Genomic DNA, 18430 nt, shown 5'->3' with positions numbered 1-18430 from the left:
CTTCTGTGCCTTTCTAGGACAGGATTGTGTGCAATGTATCTTTCCTACTGTCATTCTCACACCTTTGCCAGGCAGCTGTAAAGATAACATCTCATTTTTTTTCTCTGTAGAGCACTTTGACTAAAAGTGCTTGTTTATATAAAATGTGCTAACCTGGTGAAGATGCATTCTTCTTCACAAGTCTTTCTCCATTTATATGTTAACCATTTTTGTTCAGCTACCCTTGAATCTGTATGGTCGAGCAACAATCGTTCACCAATTTATGTATATCTGGATTTTCAGAAGGGAAATGGTATTTGCAGCAGGAACCGCAATCTTTTTCTGCCTGAGTGTGAATTCAGAATTCAGCTGACTTGCTCCAAAAGTCCCAGTTTGAAAATAAAATGCTTTCTTCTATGTTATTAAAAGCAATCTCTTAGAAACAGATCTCTCAGGCAGATTGATTACTAGTGAGATATGCCTCTGCATTATTGTAGCTCAGCGTGGGTTATAGGTTATGCTTATTTTGTAAGCAAAAACCTGTCACAGGTATAAGAGCAGATCCAGAATTCGATGTGATCATAACCTGACAGTGCTGCTGCTGTTACTGTGCATGATCTGGGTGAGTCCTGCAATCAGCTTTGGCCTGGAACTGCTAAAGGCTGTCTGCAGAGCAGTCTGTGCTGCAGGTCTTCTCCTTCAGCTGTGCTCTGACCTGAGAGGAGGGCTTGGCAATAATAACAAATCAGAAGATGGAGCTAGAAGAAGGTGCCTGGGGAGGACCTGGGTCAGAGAACAAAGTAACTTTGGGATGATTTCTGCTGTGTAGAATTTAAATAGACATGTGGGAGCTTGTGTCTGCCTGTGCACTGCCATGTCACCTGTCAGTGCTGTCAGGTGTGCTCTCCTCTTCCAGCCCCCTCCCCTCAGCTGCAGCCCTTCCTGTATTGTCTGAGAGGTGTGTTCCTGCTCTGCCAAGTGATCATCCCTCTGGTTGGAGTTGTTTATCTCAAGGGCAGCTAGAGGAACAGTTGCATTTACCCAGGAAGATTGTAGCTTCTTCAGCAGGCTGGTGTTAGGTTTCCTTGCTGTAGGATTGGAACACCTCATGCTACTGCCCTGGGGATGCACAAAGCAGGGAGGTCTAAACAGGGGCAAGTCTACTGCTCCCATGGCTTAGCCCACAATTCTCAGCAGCAATTCACTGCTCTGGGGAATGCATGCCCACACATGAGATGCAGTGTCTCTCATCTGTCACTTGACATGGTGGGAAGAAAAGCTGAGACTGTCCCATTTTACTGGCCCATATTTGCCCTTTGGAAAGGAACAAAGGGAAGGACTGCATCCTGTGTAAAATATTTTGGAAAATGAATGGTTTAGAACTACTGGTGCTTTGGTTTTCAGTGAAATGGTTGAAGATGGGCTGATGGAGAAAAGTCAAGCAGTTGTAAAACAATTTGAATTATTACACACAAAGTAATAGGTCACAAAACAGTTTAACTTTATTGATATGGAATGGTGTTTTGGAAAGTTAAATTCCTAAAGTAAGTTTGAGTACAGAGTTTAGTCCTGTTACTTCGTTTTCCGTATGGCTGAACTACCAATTGTCCTTAGAATACTCTAAAGGTGGCCATAAATCTTTACTATCAACTCATGTATGTGTACGTAAAAATTCACTGGTCACAGACATTGAGTGTTGGTCACAGACATTGAGTATTTAGACCCTAAAGAGTATTCTTTTGAGAAGAATAGAATAATGCTTCTATTCTATAAAAGCAGTAAATCAGCAGTGTGGTGCAGTTTGGAATTTTATGGTCCACCTTCAGAATACAGTGTGTTATAGTAACTTTGGGCAGATAATTTTCTGTGATTGTAAGATGAATGAAAGTTCTATGAGCTGCTTGCTTTTTATTAGCCTATCATAGCTTGTAAATGCTGTATTAGTAAAGGGCTGGTGTTTCTCACAGGCAATGTTAGTCCTCTTAACATTCTTCCAAATTTATTAAAAGTTTTTAGTACAGCAAAGAAACAACTACCAGGCATTTTTTTACATTCATACAAGTCCTTAACTGGCTAACAGATGTTCTTCAGTATTATTCCCAGGAACTAACCATGTCTTGTACTCTGGTGGTATTCTTAGCCTGAGAAACAGATAACATGCAATAGCCAGTGAGTCACTGTGCCCAGCACTGCTTTTCCTTCACAGCAGTTTTAAGGAGGACAAATGCTTTGCTTTCCCAACTCTGTGTCTAATTTTAGTATGCCAGTGGGTCTGAGGACTTTCAGGCCACCTTCTCAGATAATGTCATCCAAGACACTCAAACTTCAGAATGGCTGGCTGTTACTGCTGTGCTGTCTGACATTGTATCTGTGTAGAAAACATCTCCTGTTCTTTGTGGATAAATACACAGGGGCGCTAAATGGACATGAGGGAGATTTGTCTTGTTACAAAGCAGAATTTGGCTCCTGGTACATTTGTGACAGTCATTAAAGAACCATAATCTGTTCTTTTTATCCTTTTGCATTACTGGGCTATTAAGGGTAAATGTCTGTCTTGAAAGGTAGTTAGATCTTGCAGCTCAAAATATCTGCTTTTATATTTTCTTAAAAGGTGAGGGACTTGTCCAGAGCATACTTACAACTCTCGCTCCTCTCTAGTGTGTACATACACAGAAAAAGAAAAAATCTGGATTTATAAGTAATGTTTTAGTAATTTTGTTAATGGACATCTTGTCTAGTCTTATGACTGCATATATTTGGCATCATATAAGTCATGACTGAATTTGACTTTGCTGTAATATTCTGCTATTTATAGTAGAAAAATAAATCCCTTGTGCTCTCTATAAAGCTATTTAAATTAGTCTTGCAATTACCAAAAGCAGCAATATAAACTGATCTAAAGTTAGTGTGAGGAACATCACCAACATGTATAACTGCAGAAAAGAAACGCAAGCTTTTAAAGATCAGAAACATATTATATTGTAACATATTATATTATATGTTATTATATTATATGATTATATTCTATCAGTAACATGTTATGTTTTGAAAACTTGTAAATTTGTTTGAGGCAGCCTGCCAAAGACAGCATTTATTTCCTTGCAGACTTTGGTATAACAGTGCTGCATGCCCAAAGTCATGTGGCAGTGTGTTTAGAAGTGATGTATTCCCAAGATTTTTTCCCAATATTTTAACACATTGTTCTTATGTGCTTAAGCTGGACCTGGAAAACTTTTTAATATGTGTGATTTTTCATGTAGTGCTGTATTCGTGAGGGGAAAAGAGGAATTTTGTGTGACTGTAGATGTAAAAAATAGCATTTTATGTAAATAAATGCTCACTTTAAAAACTGCAAATTTATGTTTGCCAACCCAAAATGTCTTCAAATTATGTCTGTTGTGTCATGAAGTGGTCATGAAAGTGCAGCCACATGCCTATTGGACAATTGCTTTAAAAACCATTGAAAAGTGAAAAAGAGGAAACAGGTTATTAGTGTGATTTCAGGTATTTCCCATTTGGTACTAAAAACCTATCACAGAGTATGTGTGATTTTAATTTTTTACATAACGTGGTTTAAAATGACTCCAAATTCATTGAGCTTTGTGGAGATAGAAAGTGGCAGTACTGATTGAATTCCTGGTTTCACGTCCAAAATGTCCCACACCCAAATGAAAATCAGAAAAAGACGTAATATAATTTCATTTTGAAAATTAACACTGCGAAATTATTTTTCTAGAAAGAAAGTAATTGAACTGCAATGAACAAAGTTTTGTATTTACAATAGCTTGATCAGTCTGGTAAAACAAGCAATTATTTATACATGCAAATTAAAGTGTTTTCATATTTAGTTTCCTGCTATTTACTTTTTTTTCCAGGGTTTGTCTATGACAAAGTCTCTCTTACATTTTTTTTTAACACAAGTATCTATCCATTCCAGAACTAATATTTTCTACAACCAGAGACTGAAATGGCATGACTGGAGTTTAAAGTAATTTGGCTTTGACAGCTTCACCATTTACTGAGAACTTGGAACGGAATTTGAACTTTATTTCTGCACTATCCTAGATTATAATGCCATCCTTTCCTAATGAGGGAGGTATGCTAGTTTTGGATTTTTAATATACCCTGTGAATTATTCAACATGCTTGTATCTGTAAATTGTGATGGAGTACTGTTTGTATTTTTAGTCAATTTGTATATGTTATTTGAGATATAAAAACGTTGATACAACATTCTTTTTCAAAGATAACCATGGAACTGCTCCTCTGACTCTGAGTTCGGAACTACCCTATCAGAACACAATTAAAAGAAAAGTCAGAAAGAAGAAGAAGAAGAATGGAGTCATCACTGCCAATATTGCTGGCACAAAATATGAAATTGGTAGGAAGCTGCGTATTTTGTTTTCATCCTAATAGCCTTTGATGTGAGAGAGTTACTGATTAATGGAGTGAATTAATGGACTTTGCATCAAGCTGACAGTGAGACATTTCTGAAGGAGCTTCTTTTATAAGAAACCTGGGGTTTTGTTGTAACATTTAATTCATAGCTTTGGATCCTGTGCATCTATTAATACTCATTTGTTACTCATATTAATTCCCACTTGTTACCTTGAAATGTAAAAACTTAAGTAATCAAGAAGGCTGTGGAAGAACCTTCTAAATGCATGTTATGTATGTGTTTGGAAGTTTACTTAAAACCTTGAAAGATGAGCAGTGTAAATTCAATGTTAAATACTTAAATTATTACACAGAGCTTTCTCAAGAAAATCCATTAATGTTTTCTATTTTCATGTTTGGTACTAAAATCTTTTTTTCCCAGAATCAGAGTTATGCATGGCACATAATCAGTTTTTTTTTTAGTTAAAATAATGCATGTATTTGCTTTTCTACCTTGTCTAGGGAGGCATTTTCGTCCATATCTGCAGTGACACTTACAGTCATCACTGTTTTAAAATTAACTTCTGGCATAAGCAGGATTAAATCTAACTGCTGTACAAGAGAATTTCTGCTGGATGGTTGGGATGCTAGATGATTCAAATACCTTGAAGCTCTTTGCAGTTCCCATCAGTGGCTGTGCTGACTCCTGCCTCACTATAAGGTGCTGTAACATTGTAATGGCAGGTTTGCAATAGACTGATGGAAATATTGCAGGAGAAACAGCTTGCCATGCTAACATTGTTCTCAGACAAGGGGTTCTATATTGGAAGTGTTCAGAATCTGAACTGATTTTTTAGATGTTGGAAATGAATCTATTTTAGAGATTCAAAATAGTCCCCAAGTGTGTGATTTCTCCATAGTGCGTGTGGTAATACAAGAAATGGGATTTGTGAAAACGCGAGATGAGGATGAAACAGCAAATCTTATCTGGAGTGATTGTGCTGTGCAGCAAGAGAAGATTGCTGAGCTGCAGAACTATCAGGTACAGTGGTCAGATTTTTGACATGTTTCAATAAACTGCTTCACTCTGAAATGCTCAGTAATTGTCAGTAACTACTCAGTTCCATTTGTGTGGAGGGGAAAAAAACCCCACACAAATCACACCCAACCAGGCTGCCTTAAGGCTGTTCCTCTGCATAGCTTAAAATCCTACTCTCTTTTCCAGAGTTATTTGTTCTTACCACTTGGAAACTGGTGTGTAAATATTTGGGGCTGTTCTTTCATGCTTTTTTCTGCCAGTTGAGTGTTGTGAATGATCAATTTAAAGAAAATACAAAACATCATTTATAAGTTTCTCATAAGATTTGAAGCAGTAAGTTGACTACCAGAGCTCTCTCCACAGTCTTGTGAATAAATATTTTGGTTTTTTACCATTACCTTATGTGTGCATTCTTTGTTTCTTGATAGCTTTGTGAATAAAAGTATGATAGTCTCAAGTATGAAATTAAATCAATGAGCACTTACATTGATGGAAGAGAATACAACTTGCAGCATCTTTAGCACTGCTAAGAATATGTAGTATAGTGTAATATATTATCTTAAATAATTTAGATGTAACACTACTTGTGTTTGCCCAAGCATGCAGTTGAATGTTTTAAATGATTGTAATTAGGTATGCCAGAAAAATTAAAAAGTTTCAATTAATTTTCTTTTTTTTTCCTCCTTCCTCAGAGAATCAACCATTTTCCAGGAATGGGAGAGATATGCAGAAAGGATTTTCTGGCAAGAAACATGACTAAGTAATATTTCTTTCAATATTAAGAAGTTTTCCAGCTGTAGTATTTAATGCAATAATATACAGTACTGTTGCTTTTGAGGCTTGTTTTTTTTTTTTTTGCTAAGAAACTAGGAGAGGACCAAGAATAATGTCCAAAGTTCTTTAATAACTTTAGCTTTGGTCCTGGATCTGTAGTATTGGGCTACTCTATTTCTGCAATTGACTTCAGTGGAATAGTATGTGGGTTCCCTTCTCTGTTGCTATGGTTTTCGGATGGCACAGAAATAACAACATGACTCTCCATGATGGTAAAGATGAGAGCAAACTTTATTCTTCTAAATTCTACTTTTATAGAGTAGTTCGGTACAAAGAACATGATTGGTTATTCAGCGTCTACACCCTTTAGTAAACATTTCTTTCCAGTAAACATGTTGGAAAAACACCACCTGCAGATAGTTTCTCACTTCCCAAGGTTTGTTTGAATTCCTCCTTTAGATTTCTCAGGCTAACATGAGAAAGTTGCTCGTCTGCCTTTCACACAGACACTAGCAGAGCCTGAAGCCTAAATTCAGACCAATGTCAGGCCCACATCTCCCCCTTTTAGTTTTTGCTGAGGGCGGCGTCTGTGTCTGTGTCCTCTCCTGCAGGGCCCTTGCAAGAGAAAAAAGACAAACATGACACCAGAAGTCCCATTAGTAATCAACCAATTACTAAACAGAACTTTCATTGGGCACCAACTTAAATGGTCAGGGAAGTTCTGTGGCATTTGGTGTTGACCCTTCATAACCATGTCCATGCACCAGCGTCAAGCTTAGCTATTTACTAATTCTAATACAGAAAAAAACAAAACATCATTAGCCTGCTCAAAAATGGCAGTCTAATTTGTCAAGATCTATCACTCTAGGAATCATCCTTTCAGATAACAAGGGCTTTTTCTGCCTTTTAGCAAAAGACAGTGGTCCTTGCATCGCACCTGCAACAGCAAACTGATTTTAATTTTCCAATTATTTGGACAACCTGAGTTGACCCTTTTTTTTTTTTTTTTTTTTTTTTTTTTTTTTTTTTTAAATGCAAAAATGCATGTGATGTTTGAAAGGGCAAAGACCCATTGCAGGATGTGCAGGACTGGACCACTGGTCACTCAATTGGCCCATGATACCTGTAGGATGTCACCTAGAAAGAAAAAATAAGAATAATAAAATTAATAAAAATATCAATAAAAAGATATCTGACTCCAAAAAAAATCTACATGATCCCAAAGACCAGAAAGGCAAAAACCACAAAGTGAAATAACAGCCCTTAATAACTACAAAACATACACCGAAGGCACGTGAAATATTACCTAAAATACAACTACATCTATGTAGGAAACTTAAATGAAACAACATCTACTATAAAATTAAAACACATGAAAAGAAAAAGTCCATTGAGACAAGATGTTGATCCTTAGCATCACTGGATGTCTTCTTGAAGTCTGGAGCAGGGAGTGACTCGAGGATGATCGATGAAAACAGGACCATGCTGCTGACACAGGACTTCTGTTGTCTCCATAACTTCCAACCACATGGTCATCTTTGCAGTCTATGTGACAGCCACTAAGGCTATGCAATGTCCCTTTTCACTCCTCAGAGGTGATGGGTAACACGACTGCTGAACCTGCTAATGATAAAACACAGGCACATCTTCTCCTTAAGTTAACAAACTTGTCAGGCTCCATTGTCTAAATTCAACATCCAGGTTTCATAATTACTTTTTCTTCAGGTCCATAACAAAAATGTTACATTGTTGCATGTTATCTTTTTGATAATAATTTTGATCAGCCCAGGAACTGCAAAAGCTGAAGTGCTTCTTTTCCAGTGACAACCTGTTCATCCTTCCCGGGCAGGAATTCCAGGTTCACCTCAAAGATCAATTCAGCTATTATATTTAAAGGTCAAATTGTTGAGTCAAATAACTCATGTAATTTCTTGCTAAAACATCTGGGCAAATAGGCAATTCCCATCCAGAGAGAGCCAAGGCATGGCCAGTGCCCAGCTCTAACTGCAGAGGAATCCCTTACACCAATTTTAAAACAAACTTCTTAAAAATCTTATAATAAGAAACTAATATGGTAATTGACACCTCCTAAATTTGTCAGGGTAGAGATGCTCTGAGCTCAGCAGGCTCCTGAGATGGTCTGTGACCAGGATTGGAACTGCATCCCAAACCGTCAGGACAGAGGAGGCATTCTTACAAACTCAGATAACCTTGTCTGGAAATCTGAAAATATTTAGAAAATCATGAATGCAAAGCTAGCATAGACAGCTAGAAAACAAGGAAAAATTCTTGGGTGACACGTGTCTTACAGGCAATTATAGACAAATAGCAAAGTACATAAGAAGAAGAAGCAGAAGCAGCAGCAGTAGCAGCAGCCGGCTGTAGAACTGTGATAACTTTATCATATCTGTGAATTCACATCAAATATCTTAAAAACTGAGATAACACTTAAAACTCATAACTGATGGTTATACTGTAGAATTATTAATAATTCTTGTGTTATCTGCGAAAGGTAACAAAGGTTGCTTATTTGTTTTTTGTATTTCTTGCCATTTTTCTTCTATTATGAACAGGCATCTGTTCACAGAGACGCCTTGAGAAGAAATGTTTTGAGGGAGGGGGGGAGGGAAAAAACCCAAACAAAAATCAACTGTCCCTCTAAAAGGAAAAGCTTCTGCTCACCTCAAAGGCGACGAAGCTATTTGGCCCTCCCTCAGTGGGGCTTTGGGGGCTCAAGGGCCCCAGGGCCGCCCCGCGGAGCTGGGGGAAATCCAAACAAACGTGGCCCCCATTTTTCTGTAAAGGAAAAAGCTTCTGCTCACCTCAAAGGCGACGAAGCTATTTGGCCCTGCCCTGAGTGGGGCTTTGGGGGCTCAATGGCCCCAGGGCCGCTCCGCAGAGCTGGGGGAAATCCAAACAAACGTGGCCCCCATTTCTATGTAAAAAAAAAAAAAAAATTCAAGCGAAGCAACTCCCACAGCATTATCCGCTGTCTAGAGGAACGGCAAGTTCCTCGTGCCCTATTCGCAGTCAGCCGCTTGGCCCGCAGGGAAGGAGTGGGGGAGCGAACCCCGCCGCTCATGGCGGGGGGAAGGGGGAAAAGGAGCGAGGAGACCGCTCCTCCGTTCCTATGACGACTTGCTGTGCAAATTCACGCGGGAAGGAAATGGAGGGGATACGGAGAGGGGACAACGGAGCGGGGCTTGGCGGGGCTCAGCCCGCCGCCGCCCTGCCGCCGCCTGTCTCAAGCGGAGAGCCGGTGGCCCCCCTCACCGCCCTGAGGGGAAGGGGGGGGGACGAAGAGGCAAAGCTGCTCCAAGCCGCCCGTCTCAGCGGCACCGCGCGGGGAAGGGACCTGCGCGCCCGCCCGACCCGCGCGCCTGTGGGGAGGGGGGAAACCGAGTACGGAAAAACAAGAGAGAGAGAGAGATTTTGCAGCCGCTGCAGCGCCCTGGAGCAGGGCGGGAGAAAAACCGAGCGAGAGAGAGAGAAGGCAGGGAGATCGCATCCGTGCTGCCATGCCTGTCTCAAGCGCACCCCCCACCCCCGCGCAAGGGAAAGAACAAAGTTAAAACACAGAGACACAAAGAAAGACAAGCCCTAAACTCACACAGGCAATCATAAAAACAAGCACAGGTAACGTTAAAAGCATAAAACACTCATAAAGTGAACTTTTCGCCCTGAACACACAGAAGGATACAGAGGGATCAAAGGTTTTCGATCCCGGTCCCGTCCGCAGGCCAGATGCTGGGCCACGCCGAGGAGGAAAGGATCGTTGTGTCACACTCTGGGTCGGAATCCGACCAGCTGTATCTTGGACGGGCTAGCATCTTTTAAAGTCACGGTACAGACTAGTCGCAGTGGATGATAGCGCAGGAACCACTGCCAGCCATCCGTGGTATGAAGAAAGGAGAAGGAAAAGCCAAGGAAGCGCCGTCTCTGCCGGCCGGGAGAGGCTTACAGACGCTCGCTTTGATCTCGGCCAGACAGAACCGAAAAAGGTCGGGGGAGTGCTGGGCAAGCTGTCGGCAGCGAAGAATTCCAGCTGCTCTTGTCAGGAAAGGCACAAGCTGTCCTCTCTCAGGAGAGGGGTTCCCCAGATTTTTCTGGAACCTCTGCCCGGCTGTCTTTTCTAGAAATTAAAGTCCAGCTGTGCTGGGTGCCGTCCGACCTGCTGTTTTTTGGCAGGATTGATCTTTTTCCATGGTCAGCAGGACCAGCATTCTTTAGAAAAAACGTGGAGATATTTCGCTTACCTCTCTGAGGAGGCAGGTAGCAATTTTTCAAGCTTTGCTGCATGAATCAGTCCCGGCTGCGCTGAACTTCTTCGAAACGTCAGGTCACCAGATGTTGCTATGGTTTTCGGATGGCACAGAAATAACAACATGACTCTCCATGATGGTAAAGATGAGAGCAAACTTTATTCTTCTAAATTCTACTTTTATAGAGTAGTTCGGTACAAAGAACATGATTGGTTATTCAGCGTCTACACCCTTTAGTAAACATTTCTTTCCAGTAAACATGTTGGAAAAACACCACCTGCAGATAGTTTCTCACTTCCCAAGGTTTGTTTGAATTCCTCCTTTAGATTTCTCAGGCTAACATGAGAAAGTTGCTCGTCTGCCTTTCACACAGACACTAGCAGAGCCTGAAGCCTAAATTCAGACCAATGTCAGGCCCACACTTCTCTGTCTAAACATTGCAGAATATAGGTGAGTCTTGAATTACTGTACAATAAACCTAATACATAATACACCCATGTAGGTATCCCATTATAGTAGAACAGAAAAAATAACTGTATGTGGCTGGATGGTGATCTGGACTATGCTGTGCAGTGTGCTCTTAGATAACCCTGCTTCATCTGGGAGGCTGGACCAGAGGGCCCACTGAGGTCCCTTCCAACCTCACCAATTCTGTGACAGTACTTGTTTAAAATAATTAATGGCTATATTTCTGTGTATATCAAATTTAAAAAATATGAAGCATCTTACTGTTTATATAAGAAATCGGTCAGTGAGGCTCATTTGTCTAATTACAAATTCTCCTCACTTCAGTGGAATAACTGGGTTCTGAGGAATTATCCTAGCTGAGAATCTGTGAGTAAGACTTGTAAGAAAATAATATTAAATAATGATTTGATAGCCTGGTGGTAAGGAAAGGTTTGAGGGTAAATATATGTCAGTATTTTATTCTAATCTAAATTAGTTTGTAGGGCAATTATTAATAGAGTTAATCTTCTAGCCCTCAACCTGACTTACACAACTTAAATGCTAACAGAACAGAATTTGTTTTCATACAAATGTAATTAATGGGATATCCTCTCCCTCCCTCCCTCTCTCTCTCTCTCAACTTCTTTCTCTTTCCTTCTCTGTTTTGTAACTAGAACACAAAACATGTACAATGTATGCAACTATTCTGATGCAAATATTGGAGCATTGCAGTGGTGCCTCCATGTGCTGCACGTGGACCAGAGCTGGCCAGTGTCAGTGGTGCTGCACGAGCACTTTCCACTGCCCCTCTCAGACTGAAAGTAAAAACACAGAGATGGCACATGGAGGCAAGCAGCCCTCTGGAGAGGAAACAGTCAGCTTGGTACACTGTGGTACCCCTGTGTATTGCTGCAGTTCCATGATCCTTTTTAAAAACTGTGGAAAATGGACAAAAGGCTCTTGTTATCATGCACACATTCTTTCAAATACAGTCTGATGATACCTCTCTCAGCCTACTTAATTCTGAGTTCAAAACACAAAGTCACTCAGTGCTGAGATTGCACATGTAGATAAGATGGGAATAATTTCTCTTATTTTTCATACATGAAAAGGCAGAGGATTTTGAAATTTAGGCACTGGAATCTGTGTCATTAGACTGAAGGTTGTGCCTTTAGTAAGCTGTGTTTTGTTCAACACCATTGATTCTTTTGCACAGAAAGCACTCTGAGATCAAGAGCACAATCTGACCACATTTGTGAGCTAAAATAGTACTTGGAAGAACAATAATTTGCTGTTTATTTCTCAGACCTCCTGATAAGGAGAGCAAAAGCTAAAGGGTAGAGCAGCACAGTGAAAAAGTGGTTATTCATAGTAGAGGATGGCCCATGTGCTCAAAAATAGGGCTATTGTAATGGGATAGGGCTTGATTCCACAGGCTACTTAATGATGTTCCTAGGCCCTTTCTGAATAGGGCCTTGCAGGGAAAGAACAGAGCTGAATTCTTATTTTGAAAGTTTTAGTGAGCCCCAGAACCTATAAACAATGCTGAAGTATTCCACTTCATAATATTAAGTGTTTGTAATCCACCCGCTTTTGCATTAAAAAGAAAAGTCATATACAGCTGATATACTTTCAGTCACAAAATAATATCAGTATATCAGGAATATCTTGAAGCTATATTCAGTGAGTAGGAAGTGTGTGTATTGAAACTCTTGAGTAAGTTAAATGGCAGGTCTCTATCATGTAACAGGATGCATATGATAAATAATCTGCAGAGGGATTTAAACTAACACAGAAATTGCTTTTTGCCTAAAAATAGGATAATTTCTGCCTAGATAAGGTACTCAGTTGGCAAAGTAATAACATTTGTAAAGACAGAGCAGATGGAGAGTAGTTTAATGACATGAATGAATCAGGAATTATATCTACTTCTGTTTTCAAAAAGTTTTCCTGAATATTTAGTGGCTTTCTTTGAACTAGATTTGTATGAATAATAGTTCCAATGAAGCAGCAGAAGCACTGAACCTCGTGCAGTACTGCTGTAGCTATTGTGGTTTCTGCAGTGTTTGTTGGGCAGTTGGCTGCACAGTTTGGTGACAGCATATCCATTATACCAGTGGGGCTTGGCTACAGTCCTAGCCCTACATGTGGCTGACAGCTCTGCTTTTTCCATTAGTATTTTAGCCACTTAAAGAAAAAGTATCTGCCCAAGAGTGTTATGTAAGCTCATGGTAGAAACGAAAAATGGAAATTATATTGCCTGTTTTACACATGAATTATGCTGATGCTATTGGTTTTCAATACAAAAGGAGAAATACACCTAAATCTGTATTTAATTAAAAAGTATTAAACCTCACCATAGTGACCTTTAACAAGGCTTCTTCTGAACTTCCTGTATCAGTTAATTTTCTTTTAAACTTCCAGTTCCTTTCTGTTGGTCTGTGGATACTTGTAGTTTAGACATGTCCATGCTATGCTACGGAGTAGTTGTGAGCTAATTTTGTATGAGGTTCTGTAAGGAGGAAGTTTCAGGTACTCTGAGTACCTGAAACAAGCTAGCTGCACCAGCAGCAAAGCAAAGACTAAATTTATCCTGTTGGGAGCTATATCAGTGTGCACAGTCCCACCAGGTCCCCATTGCTCCTGTCCCTTGGCTGCTCACCAGCATTAAAGCAACTCGTGTGCACCTCGGCCATCCTGACAGTGTGGTGTGGGGGTATCTTCCTGTCTGCCACACACACAGCTCTGGGTGATGGAAACTTCCACCACCTGAATTCTTTACCATTCTTCCTCTTCCATTTTTCTTCACAGACAATATAGATTTAGAGTGAGATACACTCACTAGTGAGATACACTCACGAGTGAGTTACACTCACTACCTCAGCTGCCACAGTTGTAAAAACAGGGAGACCAGGACCTTGCTGCATCCTTTCCCTAGATGCAGAGCTTGATTCCCTATTTTTATTTTAGTTGTTCTGCTCCACCCCTTCACCCCTACTTCCTCCCTGCTTGGTCTTGCTTTGAATGTCTTTGCTTTCTTTTGATTAAATTAGGTGTTCTTGGAATCTTAATCCAAATATACTGGGACCAAACACTAATCAAAGCTTGTGTGATTTGTCCTATATAGGAAATGAATGAGTTGCTTGGCCTGTGTGAAAGTCTATTTGCTACAATTCCTTATTTTTAAAATTCTTTCAAAAGGAACAAAAACCTCTTCCATTTAAATTTTAAATTCAGTTGTTTTTGCACCCAAGAAGAAACTCCAAATATTCCAACTCTTCTTTTTTGTGTCTGTTGATTCTCATACCTCCCCAGACACCTACCAGTATGAAAATTAAAATACTTCCCAATTACCACTACCCCCCCCCCAAAAAAAAAAATCTATGGTTTGTTGTAAGTTCAATATTTCTAAGAATAGGAATAACATTAAGTCATCTGAGTAACTGGCCAAAAATTGTAACAGGAGTGAGATGGATGCCAAGAAACGAGATGGATGCCAGTAACATAATAAGCACAAAAGCAAAAATGCTCAAGATAGTCTGCTTTTGAATATAACACATTCACAGATATGAATATGTAATGGAGCTCTAACTATTCTTAAAGAAATGCGAAAGTTTGCTTTCATATTACAGAATTTTGCTAAAAAAGTTCCCTTGTCAAATTGTCACAAGTGCTTTTTAATCTTGACGATTGAAACATCAAAGTAGTCAAAAGATTTTAACTCAATTACCCTTTTCTTGCAGAATGATCAAGAGTCAGCCTCAGGAGTACAGTTTCATACCTCGAACATGGATCTTTCCTGCAGAATACACACAGTTTCAGAATTATGTAAAAGAATTGAAGAAGAAACGTAGACAGAAAACTTTCATAGTCAAACCAGCTAATGGTGCAATGGGACATGGGTGAGTTGTGAGTTAACTTCAGTCTCCTTACCCGTTAAGGTGAAATCCAGTGCCACTTACAACATTAACAGAAGCTGTGTATTAGTAAGATTGTATTTGGAGTTGTGTGAAAATCAGTGTATTGGGTGAAGGCTTCACAAGCCTTAAATAAACTCAAATAATTATTAATAATACAGTGATTTTATTGTGAATTTTTCTGCCTAGATTTATAGGGTGAGATTATATTGGGCATAAATGGCAGCGTTTTGGTGGCCGGAGGCTGCAGGGATGTCTTGTGGGAGGTCAGGACCTTTCACTGCTTTAAAACCAGCCCAAACACCCCACTGTGTTCCCAAACTGCAGCCAGTCAGAGAACAGAAAAATGTTTGAGAGCAGCAGCCACAAGGTGTAGGAGGGACAGAGAAGTTCCTGGGGATGTGGCTGGATGTACACTCTTGGAAGCAGCGCACACCCCTGAAGAGATGGCAACCTGCAGTTGAATTGAAGAAGTTTTGTTTGTGACAGGGCTGCACAGTACAAATCCAATGAGATAAATATTGCAATTGCATTTTTAGTTCATTTTTAGAGATATTTTGGTTATAGCTTTTATTGCTTTTAATATCAAAGTATAGTAAAGCTCTTAGTTTTTTAGCATATATCAGAATTGCTATAAAAGTAAGGCCCCCAAACTTTTCCATTTCCTCATTTTTTCAGTCTTTTTGATAAGGGTGAAGATAAGCTAAAGGGAGAGCTACCAGCATAGTTCAGAGAAATTTCTGTGAAGTACTTCACTCTATTAGGGGTATTCAGCACCAAACCTCTGAAGTGTGTAATAAATAATAGAATAAGATTCTGTTAGCATTAAGGTTCTGGGAATTTTAGGTTAATAATTGTTTACTGAAAATATTAGCTTTTACAGTTGTTTAAACGTCTGTGTTCATATATAAACCTTTTTTCATTCTGGTGTGAGGGAACTGGAAATACAGAAATACTGAGCTAATCTATGTCGTCCTCAGTTGTACAGATCAGTGTCCTGCTTTGCAAACTTCATCACCTAAGGTTAGCACTGAAAGTTCTTTGCAGCCTGTACTTCAGGCAGAAGCTGTGACAAAGACTGGAAGTCTATTTTTAGAGCTGCATGGGGAATAATCAAGAAGCTGGAGACTGGTCGTTCTGCCAAATAATTTCTAAGTGTAGAGCAAACCCATTATTACAAATTGTTGAATCAAAGCAAGCAGAAAGTTACTTTGAAATGGCTCGTTGCCTTTTTTCATCTGGTGAAGCACAATAAAAGACAGGAAGCCAAAAGCCTTGTAAGGGAATGGAACTTTTTCTCTGCCCTAAAAATCAGATATGTAAGTCTCTTTCTCTAGGCGGAATTTAGCCTCACTACTTGGCTGGGTGACCACAATAATCTATTTCAAAGAGTAATGTCCAAGTTTTAAAATGACTTTTGTTTTTACCAGGATTTCTTTAATAAGAAATGGAGAAAAGTTACAAGCTCAGGATCACTTGATTGTTCAGGAATATCTTGACAAACCATTTCTTATGGAAGGCTACAAGTTTGATTTACGTGTGTATATTCTTGTAACCTCCTGTGATCCATTAAAAGTATTTTTATATCATGATGGACTGGTGAGAATGGGCACGGAAAAGTATCATCCCCCCAGTGACTCCAATCTGGTAAGTTGGAGTTTGTTCCAATTTATTGCTTATGGTGTAGACTTTAACCTGGTGTTTAACTTGAACTATGGTGTAGTGTTTGTAGGTAGTGAAATTAAATAAACTGGGACTTGAGTTCATCTGGATAAACTTCTGCATTGTCATTGAAGAGAAAAAAATTTATATGAGATACTAAACACATGCTTTTCTATCAAAATCACAAGTATAGCCACATTATTGTTTCTATATAAAAATTTATATGACTTTGCATGTATGTATGCTAAAGAGTTTAAATATATTCTAGAGGAAAGCAAAAGATATCAACCTCAAAATTAAAGCAAATCAAATCACTTCAAGAACAGGCACATTGCTTTTATGTTCATCTGAGCCTGAGGCTGGGATAACAGGTGGTAGTAAGGTTTATCTCCTGCTAGATCATTGCTGAGCATCCATGAGGGTTTGGAGCCTTTGCTGAGGGTCCTTTGGCAGGTCCTGAGGAGCCTTTGCCAGGTTTCAGCCATTGTGCTGGGGACTTGGGCAGAAAGGAGAGAACCAGCACTGCAGGGGACCAGGGCTCACTGCAGTCCCTGAACACGAGGGAATCTGCTGCTGCTGCTGTTTGTCACTGACTGCTTCAGCAGGGACAGGAGTAGGTACTTGGCAGCTTTAGGGTGATTCACTAGGGCTGCCTATAACCATAGAGAAAACCAATACATGGTAAGGGTCATGCTAAAGATTTTGCACAATTTCCTCCTCTTGTTCCACTGTATAGCATGTTGCCTGTTGGGGGGTGTAAACCCTTCTCTTTTGGCTCAGACCAAAATGCAGATGTCTGAGAAAGAAGTAGATTTGCAGCAGTGGAAGGTATCAGTAGATTTATGTTTGTTATACCTCACTCTGTGCTCCATTGCTTTTAGAGCAGCTTCTGTGTAATTATGTAACAGAAAATACAACAGAACCTTTTTGCCTACGTGAAACTTAAAATTGTGACTATCTCTTGGTGTTCCTTTGAAAAACGCAGGTACAATTTGAAGCCCAGTACAAATGCTGTATTTGGAAGTGTTCCAGTACTATATTTGGAATAGTTTGCTTTTAATATTTGTGTATTGCTGCTAATCTCGGCATTAGCAGCACTGAAATATGCTCTGAGCGGATAAACGGAGCAGGCAGTTGTTTCTACGTTCTCAGAACTGCTCATGCTGGAGGTTGTCTATTGTGTGAAATAACCTGCTTGTCACTAATGCCATTGTTCTTTGGAGGACATTTTTCCACAGTGACATTGTTCAAATAGCTTTGAACTATCAGTTCAGATGCACACTATTTTTTTTTTGGTTAGTTTAACAAATAATTACTTTTGTCTGAAATAAATTGAATTCTGTGGAAAGATGACTCAAAAGCAATAGATTTCAGGATGATTCTTAAAGGAGTAATGAAGCCATGGGAGAAATTCATTGCTTTTAGTGATACTACAATATAGTGTTAACTAGCTTGCAATTAAATGGATTGGTTTTGGTAATTTCATTACGTTTTTTAAAGATAAGGAAGTGTAGTGAGATTAGTGACAGCAGAAGGCTTGTGTTATCTATTAAAGATGAATTGGAACAGAAGGCTTATGGTCACCTTAGAATATCATCTACTCTCATGTATGTAATCAAACATGACAGAGAACTGTCACTGTGATGAGGACAGGCATCACCACAGTGTAAGTGAAAAGCTGAACTAATCTCTTGGAGATAATGTAAATGTACAGATCATAATTTATAAATTGGCCTTGGAAAGGGAATGCTTTCTTTATATTCAACTGATAACATGAGTCTATTGCTGGTGACATTTTGCTCCATAAAGGAACTGTAGCACTCAGTCATTTATGTAAAGTATGTTTTGAAATTTACCTCCCTCTGATGTATGGCTACCAGCCAGTTAAAAATGAACAATTTTGGCAGATATCAGCATGGCAGATGAGTTTATATGTAGAAGATATTTTAAAGTATCACTATCATGAGAACACTT

The 18430-nt window shown here is 39.5% G+C and overlaps 1 protein-coding gene across 2 annotated transcripts in view; it reads left to right on the top strand.

Annotated features, from left to right (window-relative positions):
* TTLL7 (tubulin tyrosine ligase like 7) overlaps window positions 1–18430 on the top strand; it is a 66018-nt gene that overhangs the window by 15757 nt on the left and 31831 nt on the right. For both annotated transcript variants that reach the window (XM_063407373.1, XM_063407372.1), the window contains exons 2-7: window positions 3917–4075; window positions 4225–4359; window positions 5276–5397; window positions 6087–6154; window positions 14621–14779; window positions 16225–16441. In XM_063407373.1, coding sequence (XP_063263443.1) covers window positions 4051–4075; window positions 4225–4359; window positions 5276–5397; window positions 6087–6154; window positions 14621–14779; window positions 16225–16441 — 726 coding nt within the window. In that variant the 5' untranslated portion in view covers window positions 3917–4050. The remainder of the gene's footprint in view (window positions 1–3916; window positions 4076–4224; window positions 4360–5275; window positions 5398–6086; window positions 6155–14620; window positions 14780–16224; window positions 16442–18430) is intronic.

The sequence above is a fragment of the Prinia subflava genome, chromosome 10 (assembly GCF_021018805.1).
Source record: "Prinia subflava isolate CZ2003 ecotype Zambia chromosome 10, Cam_Psub_1.2, whole genome shotgun sequence".
NCBI classification, from domain to species: domain Eukaryota; kingdom Metazoa; phylum Chordata; class Aves; order Passeriformes; family Cisticolidae; genus Prinia; species Prinia subflava.
This window is presented reverse-complemented; position numbering and strand designations above follow the sequence as displayed.